An 18,431-nucleotide genomic window follows, 5' to 3' on the forward strand; every position below is an offset into this window, starting at 1 on the left:
GGACTCAATAACTAACAGAAATACTCAAATAGAGATGTGTCTTATCCAAATATAAAGTGAAATATATTGTTCATAGTTTAAAGCTGCTAATAAATCTGATTCTGGGCTCTATAAATAAGACTTGACATGACTTGATTTGATAAGAAAAGGCACAAGACAGAGTTTTTTGCTGGAAAGAATGAAGAAGTATATAGTTGTTTAGTTGTTTTACTTTTATATTTGAATGACTTTTACATTTTTATAGCTAGACTCACAGTAAATACTTGCTTGATAATACAGACTATCCCACTTTGTGAGCACCAGTATTGCTTGTTTTGAAATCTTGATATGAAAGTGATTATATTATATACATTTTCTGTTCAAAAGAAAATGTCTCGGATTAGTTAGTTGATTCCTGAACGATCGAGGAAGGTTTTGTTGGTGTGGTTTTCAGTGAGGACAGGTGAAGCTGAAATCTGAGAAGGTTTTAAAAGGATTTAGAAGCTCAGCAGAATTAAGTGTATTCAAATCTCTGCTTAATTACCTGCACATGGGAGTTTTCTCTCAGAGCTTTGCACCAGAAAGCTTTTCTACTTGGTTTAGACACCAAAACTACTTGAATAAAAACAAAAGTAGAAAGGCAAACATTTCCCAAGTGCAATAGTCAGCAAGGAGAAATAAATGATCTGCCCTTAAATTAACACAGCCTTGGTGAAAATGTTCATGAAGTTGTTCATGTGTTAAGTAGTTGCTACGGTACTTCTGGGATCAGTTGGTTCAAAAATATATACAATTCAAGGACAAAATTATAGATGATAATTGATATTATTAATAGTAATTATTATATTGTGTGCTCTGTATTAATTTACAGTAGTGCAGTTTATGTTTGTGCCACTAGAGTAGGCATCAGAGTACAGCACATGTCCGCCAACATGTTCTGCACAGAGACTTCTGCCTCCGCGCCCAAGTACAGGTGAAGAAAAGGCGGTTTTGTGTGTGGTGCTCACAGAAAACATAAATTAATATTTTTAAAAATGAAATGGCAGCAACTCTGGATAATCCACAGAACACATTTTAAACTGTTTTCACGAGAATTATTTCTTTAGTTGAAAGTAGTTCCCATTATAACGGTGGGCGGTTGGAGGTTCTTGGGGGTATCATTCAACAACGCCTTTTTTGGAAAGCGATGTTGTTGTTGTTGTTCATGCGTGTTTCAGAGCTCCAGCTTTACAGGTCTAGAGCTGGAAAAAAAATGAACATATTTATGTGATGAGCTTCACTTAAATTTGAGTTAAGTTAAATACATCTCGGCTGCTTCTAATGTTACTAAACTAACCAGTAAGTTAGCATCACCGGTGACTCAGAACGGCTAACATTAACATTACTTCGGGATTTGAGCGTTGGTTAGAGTTCACAGGTTCGGTATTAACAGAAAACATAAAGGGAAAATATATTATTTTTGTGGTTTTTTTTAACTGTTATCAAATTTAAAAGGTGTTTTCATGCTTTAGTTAGCTAGCTAGGTGTCTGGAGTGATGTTTGTCGAGCAGAGAAGCGAGCGATATGTGGACCGTTTAAACCACGAAACTGAAAAACAGATTAAACATTATGATTGTTTTGTTTTTTTATCTTAATTTACTTTCTAACCCCTGGAAGTTAATGCTAACTAACAAGTTAGTCCCTCTCATTTATTACCATTAACATTTAAATCCGTTTCTCTGAAAAATGAAAAACTCTGCAGATGTTTATTGAACCCAGAACCTCGTTTTACAAGAGATATTTTCAGAAACTTCAAACACTCCTATAACCAAGTGGATGAAATATGTTCTGCTTACTTTGCGTGATAAAAAAAACTCCCAGCGCCTTTTCAAGCTCCTGTTCAGGTAGCAGGAAATGACTAATGTCCATGCTCTTTTTGAAAAACAATAGTGTTGTTTTGACTCTTTTAACTAATATGCAGAGTTTTCTCTTATTCTGTCTGTCTACTATCTGTACTATGTATTACTGTCATGTACTGATTACACAGGTGTAAGTTGTCCCAGCCCAATAGATGAAAGGAAGACAAGTGAAGAGAGAGGGAGATTCAAACAGTCTGGAGAAGCAGCAGCATTAAAGAACTTCATTAAAAGACTAAATCAGGTTTCCCAAAGTGCAGCTGTAACTGCAAATCAATCCACACAGCATCATATGTCAGTGATTACTCTGTGGGATATAGGTTTAGACATTTTAGACTTGCTAATGTGATGGTTTGTGTTGTTTTGTGTGAATCAGTGCAGTCATACGTTTTGTGCCCAGGTAAAAGACACTGATTACAGACTATTTGTGCCATATCTCGTTAAATATATGTAGTTTTAGTTAAGTTGTATGATGGGCTGTTGAATAACTGAAGTTTTAGTTGTGTTATGGACAACGTCAATTATTGCTGGTGTGTTTTTATGGCACTGCTCGAGGCCTTTCACGTGATAAATAATGAAGTTTAAGCACCCCGATGCTCAAACATTTAATCAGATCAGAGCAAAAACAAGACATCAGGTAATACATTTTACAAGTTTGAAAAAACTGTTTCTGTCTGTTTCTTTCTCTCAGGCGCTGCTGGCTCGCTGCCCTCGATCTGCACCAACATGAGTCCCAAAAATGTTGTTTTCAAGAAGACTAGCAAGGACAAGTCGGTGAGATGAAATAACACCGCCCACCTTACATTCAGTCAGTGTTTGAATTATTTCTGGTGCTCACAGTCCAACGCTTGAGTGTTCGTAAAGTGAGCACAAAATCTGAAATTCAGATTATGTTTTGTGAACATAATTAACTTTCAGGAGACAGAAGAAGTTTCTTTAAAGGATCAAATGGACACTTTAGCCAACACTTCAGTATTGTGTCTAAATTCGAATACTTCCGTTAGTACACTAAGATGTAGTACACTGTGTACATGTACTTACATGTGTAGTGTGTACATTTCAACAGGGTACTGTTGTTTCAAATCGAACTCAGATGTCGTGCACTTACTCGACATGACAATCACAACATTTGACAGGCTTCTTCTTCTTTTTAATGTTGAATTGTGCCCGTGTAGGTCGTTATCACCATCATTTCACCGCAAATGGCACCCGCCAAAGTCTCTGCCTGCTCGTTTGCTCACTTGACTTTATTTCAATTTTATTACAAATGAATGAAAATGAACGTACTTTCACTTCTACTATTCACAAGTTGGAAAATATGTCCGTGGTCCCTCCCCTTCCACTGCATAGCCAAGATGGCGGCTGTCGAGGGGTGGGAAGTGTCCATCTGTGCACTGCATTTTGCCGTACTTCTCAGTGTGAACGCACATTGAGACACAGCAAACATGGGAACCCCTCCACAGGACTTGGCTGCGTTCAGTAACTAAATAATGCAACCAGATTAATTCACAGATATGTTTTTAGATAAAAAGTTGCACAAATCAAACTAAAGGACTCAACTTTGGTTTTATTTCTGCAGCAAGATCACCCTGCTGTTACCTACCAGTTCTTCCCTCACACATTGTTTTTACTCACATTTATTAAATATTAAAGGGGATAACAGTTAACGTGGGTCTTTGAGTGACATTTTCCGTCTCGCTGAGTTTAACTCTGTAAAGCAGTTCAGCTGCTCGCCGGCCTGATCCTAATGAGGTCGGCACAAAGTCACAACAACGTGAGCTGAACTGAGCCTCATGTGTGATTGACAGCTTTAATGTGAGATTACAGGCTCAAACGTTTGTGTTCAATAACCAGATATCTGACCTGAAGGTGTTTAATGGACCTGAAGTCTCTCAGTTGTTGTGTTTTATGTCTTTATCAAAGAAATGGCTCGAAATATTCTGGTGTACAGAAGAGCAAAAGACAACATGGCTGTTTAAGTTTCTCTCAAAATCATGGAAAAGAAGACGAGATAGATCATGTAATAATAATTTAATAATATTATAATTTAATAATAATTTATTCACATTATATAGAGAATAGTGAATGTTTTTGTCAGTGATTTATGAATAGTGTTAGTTGTTAGTTCACTCTGGTCCGGGCCCGTATGCATTTATGGAGTCTTTGTCCTACGTGGACCAGAAGTAGTTATATAATCAGTTAGTTATTAGGTCTAGAAAAATGTGAAAAATATTGATCAGTGTTTCTCAAAAACCCAAGGTGACATCCTAAAATGTCTTATTTTGTCCACAACCCAAAGACATTCAGTTTACTGTCATAAAGGAGCAAAGAAACCAGAAACTATTCATATTTAAGAAGCTGAAATCAGAGAATTTGGACATTATTTCTCTAAAAAAAAGGACTCAGAGACATTTATCAATTATCAAAATAGTAGCTGATTAAATTAATAGTTGACAACTAATCAATTAATCAGCTAATCGTTGCAGATTTGGACATAAAATAATAATATAATAAAAACTCATTTATTCAAGATTCATTCATCTCTGTCAGAGACGACCAGCTGCTTTCACGTATTTTCTGATCTGAGTTTATTTTTTTGGTTTCCAGCCTATATAAAGCATTTAATGTGTTATTGGTTACTTTTACTGAAAAATATGAAACAGCCCTGTTTTAAATCCATTTGATGCCTCTGTGAATCAAACAGTTTGTATTGTTTGTCGCTGGCAGAGGACTTCAGCTCAGTTTATAGTAAACAGGCTCATGTGGTCAGAATATGAGAAAACTCAGAGAGCTGCTGATTCTGCTGCAGTTCAGACTCCCTGTAAGGCGGTAAAAAAACGTAATGTTGCAAAATGTTGGGTCGGCAAATTTACCTCATTTAAAATCTTTTAAATACCAGTTCCTTCTATTTCTGTATACGAACTAACAAACTAAATGCAATACGTCGTCAGAGTTTCAGACTCTTTGATCTGTTCTCCTCCTTTAGGTTGGAGTCTACATGGGGAAAAGAGACTTTGTGGACCACGTTGACTTTGTGGACCCAGTTGGTGAGTTTGCACACTAAAAACCATCAACGCACATCCACCACCAGGACAGTCAATCAGCAGTCACAGTACACTGATGTAATGAAAGGGCCTCAAGGATTTATCAGGGGTCAAAGCCGTTTATCTGCTTGCTGATGCATCAAACCAACAGCTTTACAACTTCATGTATATTCGATGTAAATCTGTTTATTATTCAGTGCAGATTGAATAATTGAGGCTTATAGCCACAAACATTCTGTGAAGGAGTCAGATAAAATCACAAAAGCTTAGAAGTGAAGCGCAAAAAAATTATTATTTAAAAATGATGTAAAAATGCTGTTGATTTCAGTCAAGTTTAAAATAGAAATGCTTCTGTTGGACTCCTCCTGGCAATTTGATTGGATGATGATAGAGAAGTGCCTTTGTAGAGTTTCAGAGATCCTTATTTGTGTCGTCGAGCAGTTGTAGGAAATATTTTGTCACTAAAAGGGTTGAACTCAGTTTAAACTTCATATTTTACCACTGAAAGAGCTTTGACCTTTTTTTTACCACCAGATGGCGTCATCATGGTTGACCATGAGGCTCTGCAGGGGAGGAAAGGTCAGTACTCAAACACACTCTTCATTCACGTCACCCAGCAGGATTACAGGAAGTCCATCCAGCACAGACTTCACCTCGCACATGCTTTCACACATTTCATCATCAGACAGAAATGGAGGTGCTTGTGAGGTGAAAGTTAGAAAGCGCATGATGTTTGAAGGCAGCAGCTGCGGCAGGGTCACAAACAAAAGAACATGAAGTGAGTTTAACTGAATTATATTACTCCTAAAAGGAGCTTTAGGCAGAAAGGAGTTATGGTCCACTCGTATTTGTATCGGGAGGATGCGGCTCCATCGGGTTGGTCTGGCTAATGCTGGACCCAGTTCAGCACACAGATCCAAAAGCATGGCTCTTGAGAATCTAAATTGGCTTATAAAAACAGCGAAAATCAAACAGGGTGGATGTGAAGGTGCAGAACTGATGAAATACTGAGCATACTGACAGATTTGGTATCTTTGAACACTTTGTGATCTCCACTAGCGTTTAAAATAAATTAGATTTGGAAAGACAGCATGAGTTTGTACTGATGTGTCCTTTTAGTGTTGGTTTTAAGGAACTCAGACGCAGTTATTCAGATATTCTGGTCTTCCAATTTTCTCTTATTTTGAAATTTTTCTGTTGCTTCCACGTCCTTCACATGATTCCTTTTATATCTGTGTTCAGTTCTGTGATGAGTTGTACGTATTGTGTCTCTCCTCTGCCCTCCAGTGTTCGTCACCCTGTCTTGCACCTTTCGCTACGGCCGAGACGACATGGACGTGATGGGAATGGCGTTCCGCAGGGAGCTGTACCTGTCAACCCGCCAGGTGTACCCGCCTCTGCAGGACCGCGAGAAGGGAGTCCACACCAGGACACAGGCCAAACTGCTGCGCAAGCTGGGAGACGACGCCTACCCGTTCTTCTTTGAGGTGAGATGTCTTTGACAGACTGAACCCACTGATTAGAGACTCGCAGACAGAGCAGTGAAATACTTAAAATGCAGGTTATATTCATGTATCTATCAGTAAACTGTAGTTAAGAAGAGTTTAGTTTGACTGTCAGTTAAAAATCCTTGTGAAGAAAAACGAAAGAAGAAATGAAGAAACAGAAGGAAAGACAGCGAGATGTTCACTTTAAGATGTGACGATTTTATCACCTCAGATTTGGTAAAGCCTATTTTACATTTGAAGCCAGGTCAGTGCTCCCTATTTTTTATGTGTGAATTACTCAACAACGCATTAAGACGGCTCGCCCACACCAGCCAGATATCATATATGTACATATGTATATATACATGCTAAATCTCTGGAGGACTCTCCACATCCTGTGGGAAACACTGAGGAAAAAGCGCATTTTGACAATTTAATTTATGCAAATGAAAAGAAAAAATTGTGAAAACCTTGTTCGGTGTTCGGGAAAGTTTTTCATTATATTTGGTTTCGGCTTCGGCTGAAGAATTTTCATTTTGGTACATCCCCACCAAATAAGTATAAAATCGCTGGAAAAAGTAATTTGGTGAAATTGAATTTCTGTTCTGAAGTATTGTTCTGTCATCAGTGCACAAAGTGAATCACATTAGTTATTCTCTTTTTGGTTTGGTGCATTTCATTGCATGTGTTTGCACAAAAAGCACCGTGTTAAGTTGAGGCTGATTTATTGATTGACCTTGTGTTTTTTATCTTCCCAGTTTCCTGACAACCTGCCGTGCTCGGTGGCCCTTCAGCCAGCGCCCAATGATGTCGGCAAGGTAAGATCATGACTGAAGAGTTGAACCGGTACTGATTGCATGAACACACAATAGGATGGTGACGCCTCTTCTCTGTCCTTCTGCAGCAATGTGCTGTGGAGTTTGAAATCAAAGCATTCAGCGCTGAGAGCCAGGACGCTAAAATACGCAAACGGTGAGTCTCGGCTAATCTTTAAGTTGCACGGTGGGCATCAACTACAGAACAAAACATCCCGGTAAAAGAAGTCTCACCCAGACTGTAGGTTTACTTGTTTTTTCTTCCGTTTTGTCCAAAAGGAGCACCGTGAAGCTGATGCTCAGGAAGGTCCAGTACGCTCCAGAGGGAGAGGGAGTGGCACCCTCAGTTGAAACCACCAGGGACTTTGTCATGTCGGAAAAACCACTTCATGTCAAGGCCAGTCTGGACAAAGAGGTGGGTTGCTTCACAATTATATTCAGTTTCACAAACAGGATGTAGTGCATTTTTGTTTCAGTCATGCTAAAGACACTCAGCAGCCATCAGTCAGTCAGTACTTTTTTTTCAAAATCAGCTGCAGCAAAGTCTAAAATCTCAGTGGATCAAAGTCGTCATGGCTCGTGCACTTTATTCACACGTAACGTGTCACAACTCTGTCTCAGAAACTCTCAAACTCTCTGTTTCCAGATATACTACCATGGTGAGACCATCAAAGTGCACGTCAGCATCACAAACAACTCCAACAAAACCATCAAGAACATCATCGTCTCTGGTAAACATGATGCTCACTGCTCACATTATTTTCATTGTAAGAGGAAGGACATTTATTTCTTCATGCTCACACTGCAGCGTGGAGATGTTTTAGAAGGGATCTAAATGTTTGACCTTTTGTTGAATGTCAAGTAAAATCAGACCTTGGTGTAAATGTAGCCTCGTTTCTTCATGTCCTCCTCAGTGGATCAGGTCTCCAACGTGGTGTTGTACTCCAACGACAGCTACGTCAAATGCGTGGCCATCGAGGAACCGGGGTACGTGACTGTTCAGATACAGCGTCTTTTTTTTATCCTGGACAATTCACACAACACAATGTCAGACTTTCCATTGCAACAGGATACAGTTTAATTTCTCCTTTAGTAGATGTTGGTGTTTTCGATGTTTCAGATGTGTGTGTGTGTTATTTTACAAGAACAAAACCTTTTAATTAATTCAGTTCACTTGTATTTATATTGCCCTAGGGCTGCTCGATTACGATTTTAGCTTCCCACAATTAAATGAACATGATCGACTGCGATATCGGCATTTAAATTGCGTGCTCTGCTCATGGAAAAATCTGCTCCACATCAAATCAAGTGCTTCCTAAACTTACTGCCAAGGGAGCGATTTGGCTATGCGCACTCCCTCCTGTTGCTGCAGTCCAGAGTAGCCCGCAAAGTCCACGAGTCCACATGCATCCACTGCGCCAGAAGTGTGCCAGATCAAACTGGGCAGGAAGTCAGACAACAATAAACACTGTTAAAACAGACAGCCTATCTACATACCCTACTTAATCATAGAAAAAGCACAAAAGACTAGCACTGATTGCAAAATCAACAAAATCTAAACATGTCATGCCGGACTCAGTGGACTTTCCAAGTAAAAATGTATTTATGTTTTGCTTCTAGGAGATGATGCATTTTAAAGAGGTGGTGTTCTGCTCATTTTCAGGTTCAAAATCTTATTTAGGGGTTGTACCTGAACAGGTTTACATTTTTTTTGTCATACTGCACATTGCTGCAGCTCCTCTTTTCACCCTGTGTTGAAGGCTTCGTTTTAGCTGTGGAGTGATACATCTTGTCTCTAAATGATCTTTGTTGGGAGTTGCACATGTCCTAGCTAAGGACTACTAGCCAATCTGAACCAGAGAAGGGCAGGTCAGCGGAAAGACTGCAGCTTGGGTTCAGCTGTACATGTTGCCGACCAGCTTAGCAACATGGACTGGAGCGAGAGTTTCAGAGTAGTGTGTGAGTGCAGAGTTTTCTGTGGGAGATGGGAACTCCCTTTTTCACTTTGCAAACCTGTTACATGCACAAAAAAGATATATAGGTCAATAAAGGAGAGGGGAAAAAGCCAAAAAGCAGAATACCACCTCTTTAAGGACGAGTCTTATTTTGATGCAAAGATTTGTACATTAGCAGAAATGCAGCACAACATGGATGTGAAAGCAGTTGCCTGTTTTTTTAAATTTGAAATTGCAAAACAAAATCAATGAATAATTAATAATTAATAATTAATATACTGTAGGCCATTAACGTGGAGCCCCAGTTCATAACAGAAGCTATCTTATTGCACTTTTCATATGGACCAGGTCTAGACCGTTGTCTTTGTAATAAACATAATAATTAAGACCATATCTTGTCTATGTACAGTATGATACTGACTGTTAAATGCTGTGACACTGATGTGGATTTGTTTAACTGTGGTGTAGTGCGTGATCAAGAATTTTATTCAAATTTTAAAGCAACTGATCAAAAAGCTACAAAACAAGTCCTGTGAACATCAAAAATCAACAATGGATATTCACACAGTCTTTAATACTCACATTACATAGAAACATACTTTTCTCACTTCCCTCAAGTCGAATCCAGCCATGCAGATAGTTTTGGTTTCATTTGTCCAGGTTGTGAGGTTTCTATGTCAGTGTTGTCTGCTGCTGCCCCAATACAACAGAGCTGAATGCAATTTAGTTTTTAAAAACAAGCTAAATTGCATTTGCTTGTATTGGGGTGGCAGTGGATAACACAGAGGGGCGGCAATACCCACTCTACACCTGGCATCAAAATGTGTCCCGTATCTAGACATGATTTTTAATGTCATTACATTTACATCTGCTTTTAATGTGTGTCTCCAGAGTCCACATTGGGGGGGAAATTGGTTTTGAAATCCACGTTGATGACGCCAACACATTTAACACTTACTGAGTAACAAATCCATCAAACACATTTATTATGTAGATGTATGTTTTATTTTTTGTTTATTTGTGTGAACAGACTGCGTTATTAAAACGAGGTTAGAAGCACGGGCTGGAGACGAAGTTGTGATTTCTGTTTAACAAAGCTTCATCAGTTTGGAATGAAACTCAGCTTCCAAACCCGGCTGACAAAGCTCCGCCCCTTTGCCTGACTCTCGAGACACAACAGGAAGCTGTTGTTTTCTGCTTTCTGTCTGTGAGACACACACTTGAGAGACGGATTATGAGATTCACGATCCGACCAAAACACTGAGGTACTGAACAGGCGGAGCTCTGGGAATACTGAGGTCCAGGGATACTGCAACTTCAACCTGCTGTTTACTTCAACAAACAGACTGAAGGTGAAAGCAATTTTGTTTTTCTGGTGAAGGGAGTGGCACAAGGACTGACTGTCTTTGAGTTTGAGCTGCCTGCTGTGATTTCTGCTTCACTCTCAGACAAAATGGCTTCCAGACTGGAGAAGGATCTCTGCTGTCCTGTCTGCCATGACTTCTTTAAATATCCTGTCATCCTGTCATGTAGCCACAGCTTCTGTAAAGGCTGTCTGCAGAGCTGGTGGAGAGCAAGTGGAAGTAAAGAGTGTCCAGTTTGTAAGAGAAGACATTTAAAGGACTTCATACCTCCGAACTTGGCTTTAAAGAACCTGTGTGAGAGTTTCCTGCAGGAGAGAGATCAGAGAGCTTCAGAGGCTCTCTGCAGTCTGCACTCTGAGAAACTCAAACTCTTCTGTCTGGACCATCAGCAGCCAGTTTGTGACACCTGCAGAGGTTCAGAAGAACACAGCAACCACAGATTCAGACCCGTCGATGAAGCTGCACGACAACACAAGAAGGAACTTCAGGAAACTCTGGAGACCTTAAAGGAGAAGTTAAAGGTTTGTGAACGAGTTAAAGTGGAGTTTGATCAAACAGCAGAACACATGAAGGTCCAGGCCCGACACACAGAGAGGCAGATTAAGGAGCAGTTTAAGAAGCTTCAGCAGTTTCTAGAGGAGGAAGAGGAGGCCAGGATGGCTGCACTGAGGGAGGAAGAGGAGCAGAAGAGTCAGATGATGAAGGAGAAGATGGAGGCTCTGAGCAGAGAGATAGCAGCTCTTTCAGACACAGTCAGAGCCACAGAGGAGGAGCTGAGAGCTGAAGACGTCTCATTCCTGCTCAACTACAAGGCTGCAGTGGAAAGAGTCCAGCAGCGCCCCCTGCTGGATGATCCACAGCTGCCCTCAGGAGCTCTGATAGACCAGGCCAAACACCTGGGCAACCTGGCCTTCAACGTCTGGAACAAGATGAAGGACATGGTCTCCTACGCTCCTCTGATCCTGGACTCAAACACCGCTGGTCCAAGACTCGTCCTGTCTGAAGATCTGACCAGTGTGAGACGAGGAGAGAGACGGCAGCTTCCTGACAATCCAGAGAGGTTTGACTTGTACACGTCTGTCCTGGGCTCTGAGGGCTTTAACTCAGGGACTCACGGCTGGGATGTCGAGGTCGGAGACAGTACGGACTGGTCTCTGGGTGTGTTGGCAGGGTCTGTCCAGAGGAAAGGCACCATACTGTCTGGATTATGGACCATATGGTTCTGTGATGGTAAATTCAGAACCTTCTCCACAACACATCGATCCACAGTTCTTGGACTGAGGAGGAAGCTCCAGAGGATCAGAGTGAATCTGGACTGGGAGGAAGGAAAGCTGTCGTTCTCTGATCCTGATACAAACACACACATACACACCTTCACACACACTTTCACTGACAGACTGTTTCCATATTTTAGCACTTGGAATGAGCTCCCACTGACTGTGTTACCAGTGAAGGCCTCCAGCGTCTCCAGCGATCATGTAAACGAGTCCTTAAACCCTGCTCCGGCCTCCAGAGGTGGGCTCTGATTTATTCTCCTGAACCCGCGTCGCCCCTGGAGTCAGAATCCTGGTTGGAGCGTCTGTAAATCATCTTAGGACTGTAATCTGTCGTCAAACTGACCTCTGTTCTCTGTCTCAGCTGTATTTTTAAAATAAAAATAGGTGCGGATAACAACAGCAAACATGCATGCTGTATAACTGGGTGTTGTGGCTTAGGGGGTAGAGCGGGTTGTCTGTTAATTGGAAGATCGGCGGGTCAATCCCCTGCTCTTCATGTCGTAGTGTCCTTAGGCAAGATACTGAACCCTGCATCGCCCCTGGCTGTGAATATTAGTTTCTGTTTGAGCACTTAGGCTCAGTGTGTAAAAGCGCTTTGAGTTCGCAAAAGACAAGAAATTTACATGTTTTTATGAATCTATAATGATGCCTTGTAAAGCAAAATATTATTCACTTTTTAAATGTTTTAATAAAGGGATATATTTGGACAGAAAACTACAAACCCTCGCTTTTTGTGTGTTAAAAAAACAAATCAAATTTTATATTCCTGTGAAAGAAATGTTCATTATACCCTTATTTAACCAAAAAAAAGTCCCAGACATTAAAGATCTATTTTTGAAGAGTGTCCTGGCCAAGACAGGCAGCAGCAGCAGAATTAACAAGGTTGCAGAAATCAAACTGATAATATTGTACAATAGGGATAAAATAAGTTACCGTTTTCATTTCATCAACCACAATTCATCAACAAGGATCAAACAATCAATCAAACACAACGTCTACAGACAGAATTTCTAGCCTGCAAGTCATTTAAAAGTTCTTTAAAAGCAACCAGTGAAACTGGCTCCCAAAGACTCAACATTTTGCAGCTGATTCCAAGCAAAGGGAGCCGCATACTTAAACGCCCTTTTACCCAATTCAGTTGTGACTTGAGGGACAGACAGTAGTAATCAGTCCCAGGAAGAAAAACAGTATCTTCCCGTACTTTTGATCCGTACCTCCCATACTCTACTTGAAGCACAGAAAGAACAGCCTTATAAACAAGAGTTGCCAATGATTGAGTCTACAGGTGGACAATGCAGACCAACTAATCCGAGCAAACAAGGAGCAGTGATGAGTAAGGGGTCTAAAGTTTGTGAACCTCAGCTCCGTGGTAAACAGTATCCAACACTTTAAGGCTTTGAATGGATGGATCGACATAGTCCAGCACTGACATAAAAGTGGCAGCAACAAGTCTCCTTTTGGCCTCAAAGGAAAACCACAACTTGTTGAAATTAAATGAATCGGAGTAAAATGTGTGCTTTCTTTGTGCTTTTTATAAAATGTTTCTAAGACACTTCCTGATTTCACTTCCCTGAATCTTAAACCTTCCTCTGAGAACTGAGTTTCGGAGCCTCACAGTGAGCCGGGGGGACATTTAAGATAATCAAATCATGGAGCGTATCCTTTCCTGGAGTTGTTGGTATTCCTCTTGATTGTCATATTCTGTGTATCGCTGATGTGTCATGTGCATCTGTGTCTTCATGTCTCAGGGATTCGGTTTCTCCTGGGGCGACCCTGCAGAAAGTCTACAAGCTGCTGCCTGTGCTGGCCAACAACCGGGAGAGGCGGGGCATCGCTCTGGACGGCAAGCTGAAGCACGAAGACACCAACCTGGCATCATCAAGCATGTGAGCAAACAATCAGAGATACAGCCAGCCGTGGAACCAGTAGTTCCTGCGTGGCACTAAATGAATGTGTTCTGATTAGACTGGCTAATTTAGATAATCTTTTTCTTCTCTTTCAGTATCAAAGAAGGTGTGCTGAAGGAAGTTTTGGGAATCATGGTTTCATACAGAATCATGGTGAAGCTCATCGTAGGAGGGTCAGTCGCATCTGTGTGTGTCTGTCTCTCACTGTGTGATAACGGTCATGCACATTCATTGTATGCCGCTCTGTGCATCTTTTTTTAAGATGACACGTACATGTTGAGTGTTTCTGGATGCTTCAGAGAGTTAGCAGCTGAATCTGCAGCTTTATGGAGCTTTATAGAGACTTTCACTTCGTTGCTTATCTGTCCAGATGCAGCTCAGTCACTCGTTTGTGAGAAGGCGATTAAGATAGCCACACCTAAATTTGGAGTGCACTCGTATTCAAGCCTTTACAGTAAGTGAAACGGCCCAGAGCGAGCTGACAGGCAGGTTAGAGACTTGCCTTGACTATCCTGTCAGTTTCTCTCTTTACAAAGACAAGTGCTGCAGTATGAGAGTCCTGCCTGAAGAGAGGCTGTGAAGTCTTCATGTTACGCCGTACGAGAACCACATACAACATTATTTATCAAACTGGGTCGGACTTGATGAATTTAGCAGGAGGAGGAAACACGTGTGACAACGTCTGGTTTTCAAAATAAGGCATCTATACTGGATGAAATAAGATTAATTGGATTATATTCACAGAAAGTATAAAACATATTACATGTGTCCATTTAAATAAAGATATTAATCCCCACCGTCCACTACAGGCTCAGCAGCAAACAGCCGATGGGCAGAGTTAGAGAGCAGCTGGTGAACATTGTGCTGGTGGAGACCAAACACAGAGCTAACAGAGAGACAAAACTGGACTCACCTTATCAGGTGGTACAAACAGGACTCCACAAGAAAGATCATGTTGCTCTGTAGCTGCTGCAGGTGGAAATAAGCAGCTGTTCAACACACCAACTTAAAACGTGATGATCTGTTAACGTTGTGTTCACAGCAAAGTGGACAAAAAAAAAAATCAGTTATTGCATCTTTAACTTAGTTGAGATATCTTTGACTTTAAACTCGCTGCCTCCTGACTGTTTCTATCTTTCAAATGTTCAGTGTTTCAAATGTTTATCTAAACGTTCAACATCATTTGTTCCATTTTTCATCTCTGCCACGCTCACAGGATGATGGGATCAAGGTGGGTTGATGTCTACTTGTTTTCATCAGTAGTAGTTCAGTTTATGTATATTTAAGTTTACAGCCATGGCTGCCACAAGTCTACTTCTGTATTTTACTGGTTAAAAACTGCCTCTAGTGAAAAGTACATTATTGTCTCCACATCAACAACTCAATCAATTATTGCTCAGTCCTAGATTTACAGTAGTAATCTTGAGTTGTAAGTTCTAATCATGGACGTCGTTCAAATGATGATTGTTTTGGTTTGTGTTGCAGTGAGGTCGGCCTGGAAGTTCCCTTCAAACTGATGCATCCTAAACCTGATGCAGGTACGGAAATATAACTCACTGTGTGTGTGTGTGTGTGTTATATGGTAGCTGTAAAACATCTGTAGCAAAACATTGATTCTTTGTTATTTAGATTCCCCCAAAGCATCTACATGTAACGAACGACACTATTTCTTTAAAAAATACTCTATGTAACAGATGCATTCATTTATCTCTAGAAATGTGTTCATACATGACTTGTGTCCACATATTCAGTGTTTCCCATTAATGAACGAGACCGTGGCACAGTCTAATTTGTTCCGCCATAGTTTCAAAATGGACCGAAAATATTTTTACACATCTCATAACAACATTACAGACCTCTAACGTTGTGTTTTGTGGGCGCTGCTGTGAGCTCGCACACTCACACCTTTTGGCATCTGACTTGAGACAACCACTTTTCTTTTGAGGTAACTACGGTAATGTTAACGGTCTGTTTCTGACTCATCTGTGAGAAGGCGATTAAGCTAGCCGCACCTAAATTTGGAGTGCACATGTATTCAAGCCTTTACGGTAACTGAAATATATATATATATATATTTCAGTTACCGTAATATATATATAATATAGTATAAATATATTACATGTGTCCATTAAGCATAAAAATAAAAAACAACAACAACAAAACTTACTTTTTTATTTTTTGAATTAGAGTTGATGGAAAAACATTAAATAGATTTGTTGACTTTTGCTGCTGTTTCATCACCATTTATAGCTCTACAGTGGGTTTATGATCAAATAGTTTACTAGAGCACAACATTGTTTACAAGAGTGCAAAGTTCTTTATAGATAGCTTCTTAATTTTGCACCAAATTAATGCATTTAACTTCAAAATGTACAACATTTTCTTACGGGGGACCATGCCACCCAGACCCCCCGAGAGGGTCCGATGCCCCCCCACCATAGTCTCTGAAAATCCTGTGGGAAACACTGATATTAATAGTTGGGTGAAAGAAAGTCGACCAGGTGTGAAACTGAATCTAAACCTTTTTATTTTTCTTTATTGCTGCCAACAGTGAAGGAGAGGTAAGATGGTTTTCAAAGTAAAAAACGTCCCTTAGGGTTGTGAATGGATGAATGAATGGATGAGCTGGAGCGACTCAGAAATCAGACAGCAGGTGTACTCTTTTATGCCTGAGGACGAACATTCTTGTGTTATTGTGAAACATCCTCTGTCTGTTGTTCACCCAGGGACAAGATCATGTTCCAGGATCTGTTATCACTTCATCAGCTCTTTTGTTCGGCCGTCTTCCCTCTATTAGCTCTATTAGCGTTTACATCTCTGTGTCTTCATCAGCAGGATCAGCTTTTATTTCTTGTTTCTTCATGCCCTTTTCTGTTTTACAATTTGTTAGTTTAACTGTTTAAAAACAGTTTAGATGAGTAAAAAGGAAAAAATCTGCTCAGGTTAAAGTGCAGAAGTATTTTTTGTTAAATTTGTCAAAAATCTCTGTACATCCTGAAAAAAAGAGAAAATAATCTGTGTGTGTCAGAGAACTGCAATGTTTTGGATTGATGTCTGAAAGGAGGACGCGCTTGAAAATTTACACAATCTATCTGTGTCTTGGTAATTCCTCCCACATTACATAGCTTTAAACTTGGGTGTTGATATAGAGGGAATTACACGACCCAGCTCAACGTCCCAAGTTGACAGAAAAGTCGTGTTTTGTCCATGAGTTTGGCGGACAGACGGGTCTACCCATGAGCCTCGGCTGCTGTTGCCAATCAGAGCTGTAGCATCCAAAATTGAAGAGAATGAAAGTGAATTTGTTAAAGCAGCATATGTTGTCTAGAGTTTTAAAGTTGTAGTCTGTTCCCAGCTGCACCCCTACTCTGTCTGTATTCACCTTCATGTTATAGATCCTGTGTTGTGGCACTGCCAGCAGCTGACAGTGAGTGCTAGCAGTTTCTCTCTAACGCTGCTGTTTGTTCGGTCTGTAGTGAGGTGGAGGAGGAGATGCAGTTCCAGGAGTTTAAGCGCTCCTACCTGAAGGGGATGATCGATGACGATGATGAAGAGGGAAACGTCTCTGGCGGTGACGACAATGCGCCAAAAGAGAAATAGAGGACAGAGTCAACAGGACAGCGGCTGTAGCAAAGAGAATTTGTGCTAGAAAAAAGTAGAGACTTGAAAGAAGGACCATACCTGTGATTTTTAATGTTTTGGGTGTGCTTCACAAAGCAGAGGCAGAAAGGCTCCAAAACAAAATGCTGAAACAGCCCTCATAAACCATCATCTTATCTTTCTGCTAGTCTTTTAAGACGGTTGCTTAGTTACACATCCAGCAGACACAGCAGTTGTGTGTGTGAATCTCATATTAACTCTGCTTTTACTTCTGGTGTGGTCTTCGCCAATTCTCGAGGAAAAAATGTCTCTTTAGCTGCTAGCTGTTCCACTTTCATCACTGGATACAGTCCTTAACTTTGCTGGAAACGTCTTTCTACAGTTTTATACATGGATACAGCTGCAGGACCACGTAGAGCTGCAGAGTTGGTGTTTATTCTCTGTGGGTTCTGAACTACGAGACACTTGAACATTCATTTCTATCCTCGTGAGCATCTGTTTGCAGCCCAAAATTTAGGATGACGAGTTATATTTTACTTTATGAATGTGTATACAAGGACTGTGCAGCCCTGTTAACACGCAGACTGCAGTTTGTGAAAATGAGTGTTAAATAAAATGATTTGGAGATTATTAATGTTTGCTAGCTAACATGCAAAACCACTGATATGGTCCTTCAGTAGAGTAAGTGATGAATCCTTGTAACGTAATTTGTGCTTTTCAATTAAAGCAGGTAACTTCTGACTGAACTTATCTGAAGTAATAATGTTCATTTTTTACAATCAGAGAAGAAGTGCAAAGTTTAATTATATTTGAATATTGTCAACTACTATACAACTAATATATGAATTTGTTTTGTTTGCTGTAAATGTTATATCACAACTCAGACGGCTGAGTTTCCTGCTGGCCCTGCGCCGGAGGAAATGATCAGACTGATGCGATCCATCGGTTGTGTTGCTGTAAGACTGCTGCTGATGAGTTCAGATTTACTGTAGCAACGTTCATGTAAAAGGCTAAATCTTGTTTGGCATTTAAAGGTGATGTGATGCTCAGTGCAGTTTGCTCTCTGTGACAATAAAAGCTGATTGATCTATTCGTGCACGAGGTTGCA

At 40.4% G+C, this 18,431-nt stretch overlaps 2 protein-coding genes across 5 annotated transcripts; both read left to right on the forward strand.

The window, feature by feature from the left end:
* Window positions 1-2,568: 2,568 nt before the first annotated feature.
* On the forward strand, window positions 2,569-18,419 carry saga (S-antigen; retina and pineal gland (arrestin) a). 4 transcript variants are annotated; one of them, XM_038718970.1, is made up of 15 exons: window positions 2,569-2,648; window positions 4,861-4,921; window positions 5,453-5,497; window positions 6,206-6,405; window positions 7,164-7,223; window positions 7,310-7,377; window positions 7,500-7,635; window positions 7,867-7,951; window positions 8,135-8,207; window positions 13,565-13,702; window positions 13,819-13,896; window positions 14,940-14,954; window positions 15,209-15,261; window positions 16,275-16,284; window positions 17,200-18,419. In XM_038718970.1, the coding sequence occupies exons 1-15, from the start codon at window positions 2,601-2,603 to the stop codon at window positions 17,321-17,323; spliced, it is 1,194 nt and encodes a 397-aa protein (XP_038574898.1). In that variant the 5' UTR covers window positions 2,569-2,600; the 3' UTR covers window positions 17,324-18,419. The 4 variants fall into 4 exon arrangements, with proteins under 4 accessions (XP_038574898.1, XP_038574899.1, XP_038574900.1 ...); XM_038718971.1 differs by lacking the exon at window positions 16,275-16,284; XM_038718972.1 differs by lacking the exons at window positions 14,940-14,954; window positions 16,275-16,284.
* Window positions 10,353-12,518, forward strand: LOC119902637 (nuclear factor 7, brain-like). The gene has a single exon (XM_038718967.1). It carries the CDS (start codon window positions 10,629-10,631, stop codon window positions 12,063-12,065), a length of 1,437 nt encoding a protein of 478 aa, XP_038574895.1. The 5' UTR covers window positions 10,353-10,628; the 3' UTR covers window positions 12,066-12,518.
* Window positions 18,420-18,431: the final 12 nt, after the last annotated feature.

This window comes from Micropterus salmoides, unplaced genomic scaffold (genome assembly GCF_014851395.1).
Source record: "Micropterus salmoides isolate LMB-PRFRI ecotype aquatic unplaced genomic scaffold, ASM1485139v1 Ms_hic_scaffold_14, whole genome shotgun sequence".
NCBI lineage: Eukaryota > Metazoa > Chordata > Actinopteri > Centrarchiformes > Centrarchidae > Micropterus > Micropterus salmoides.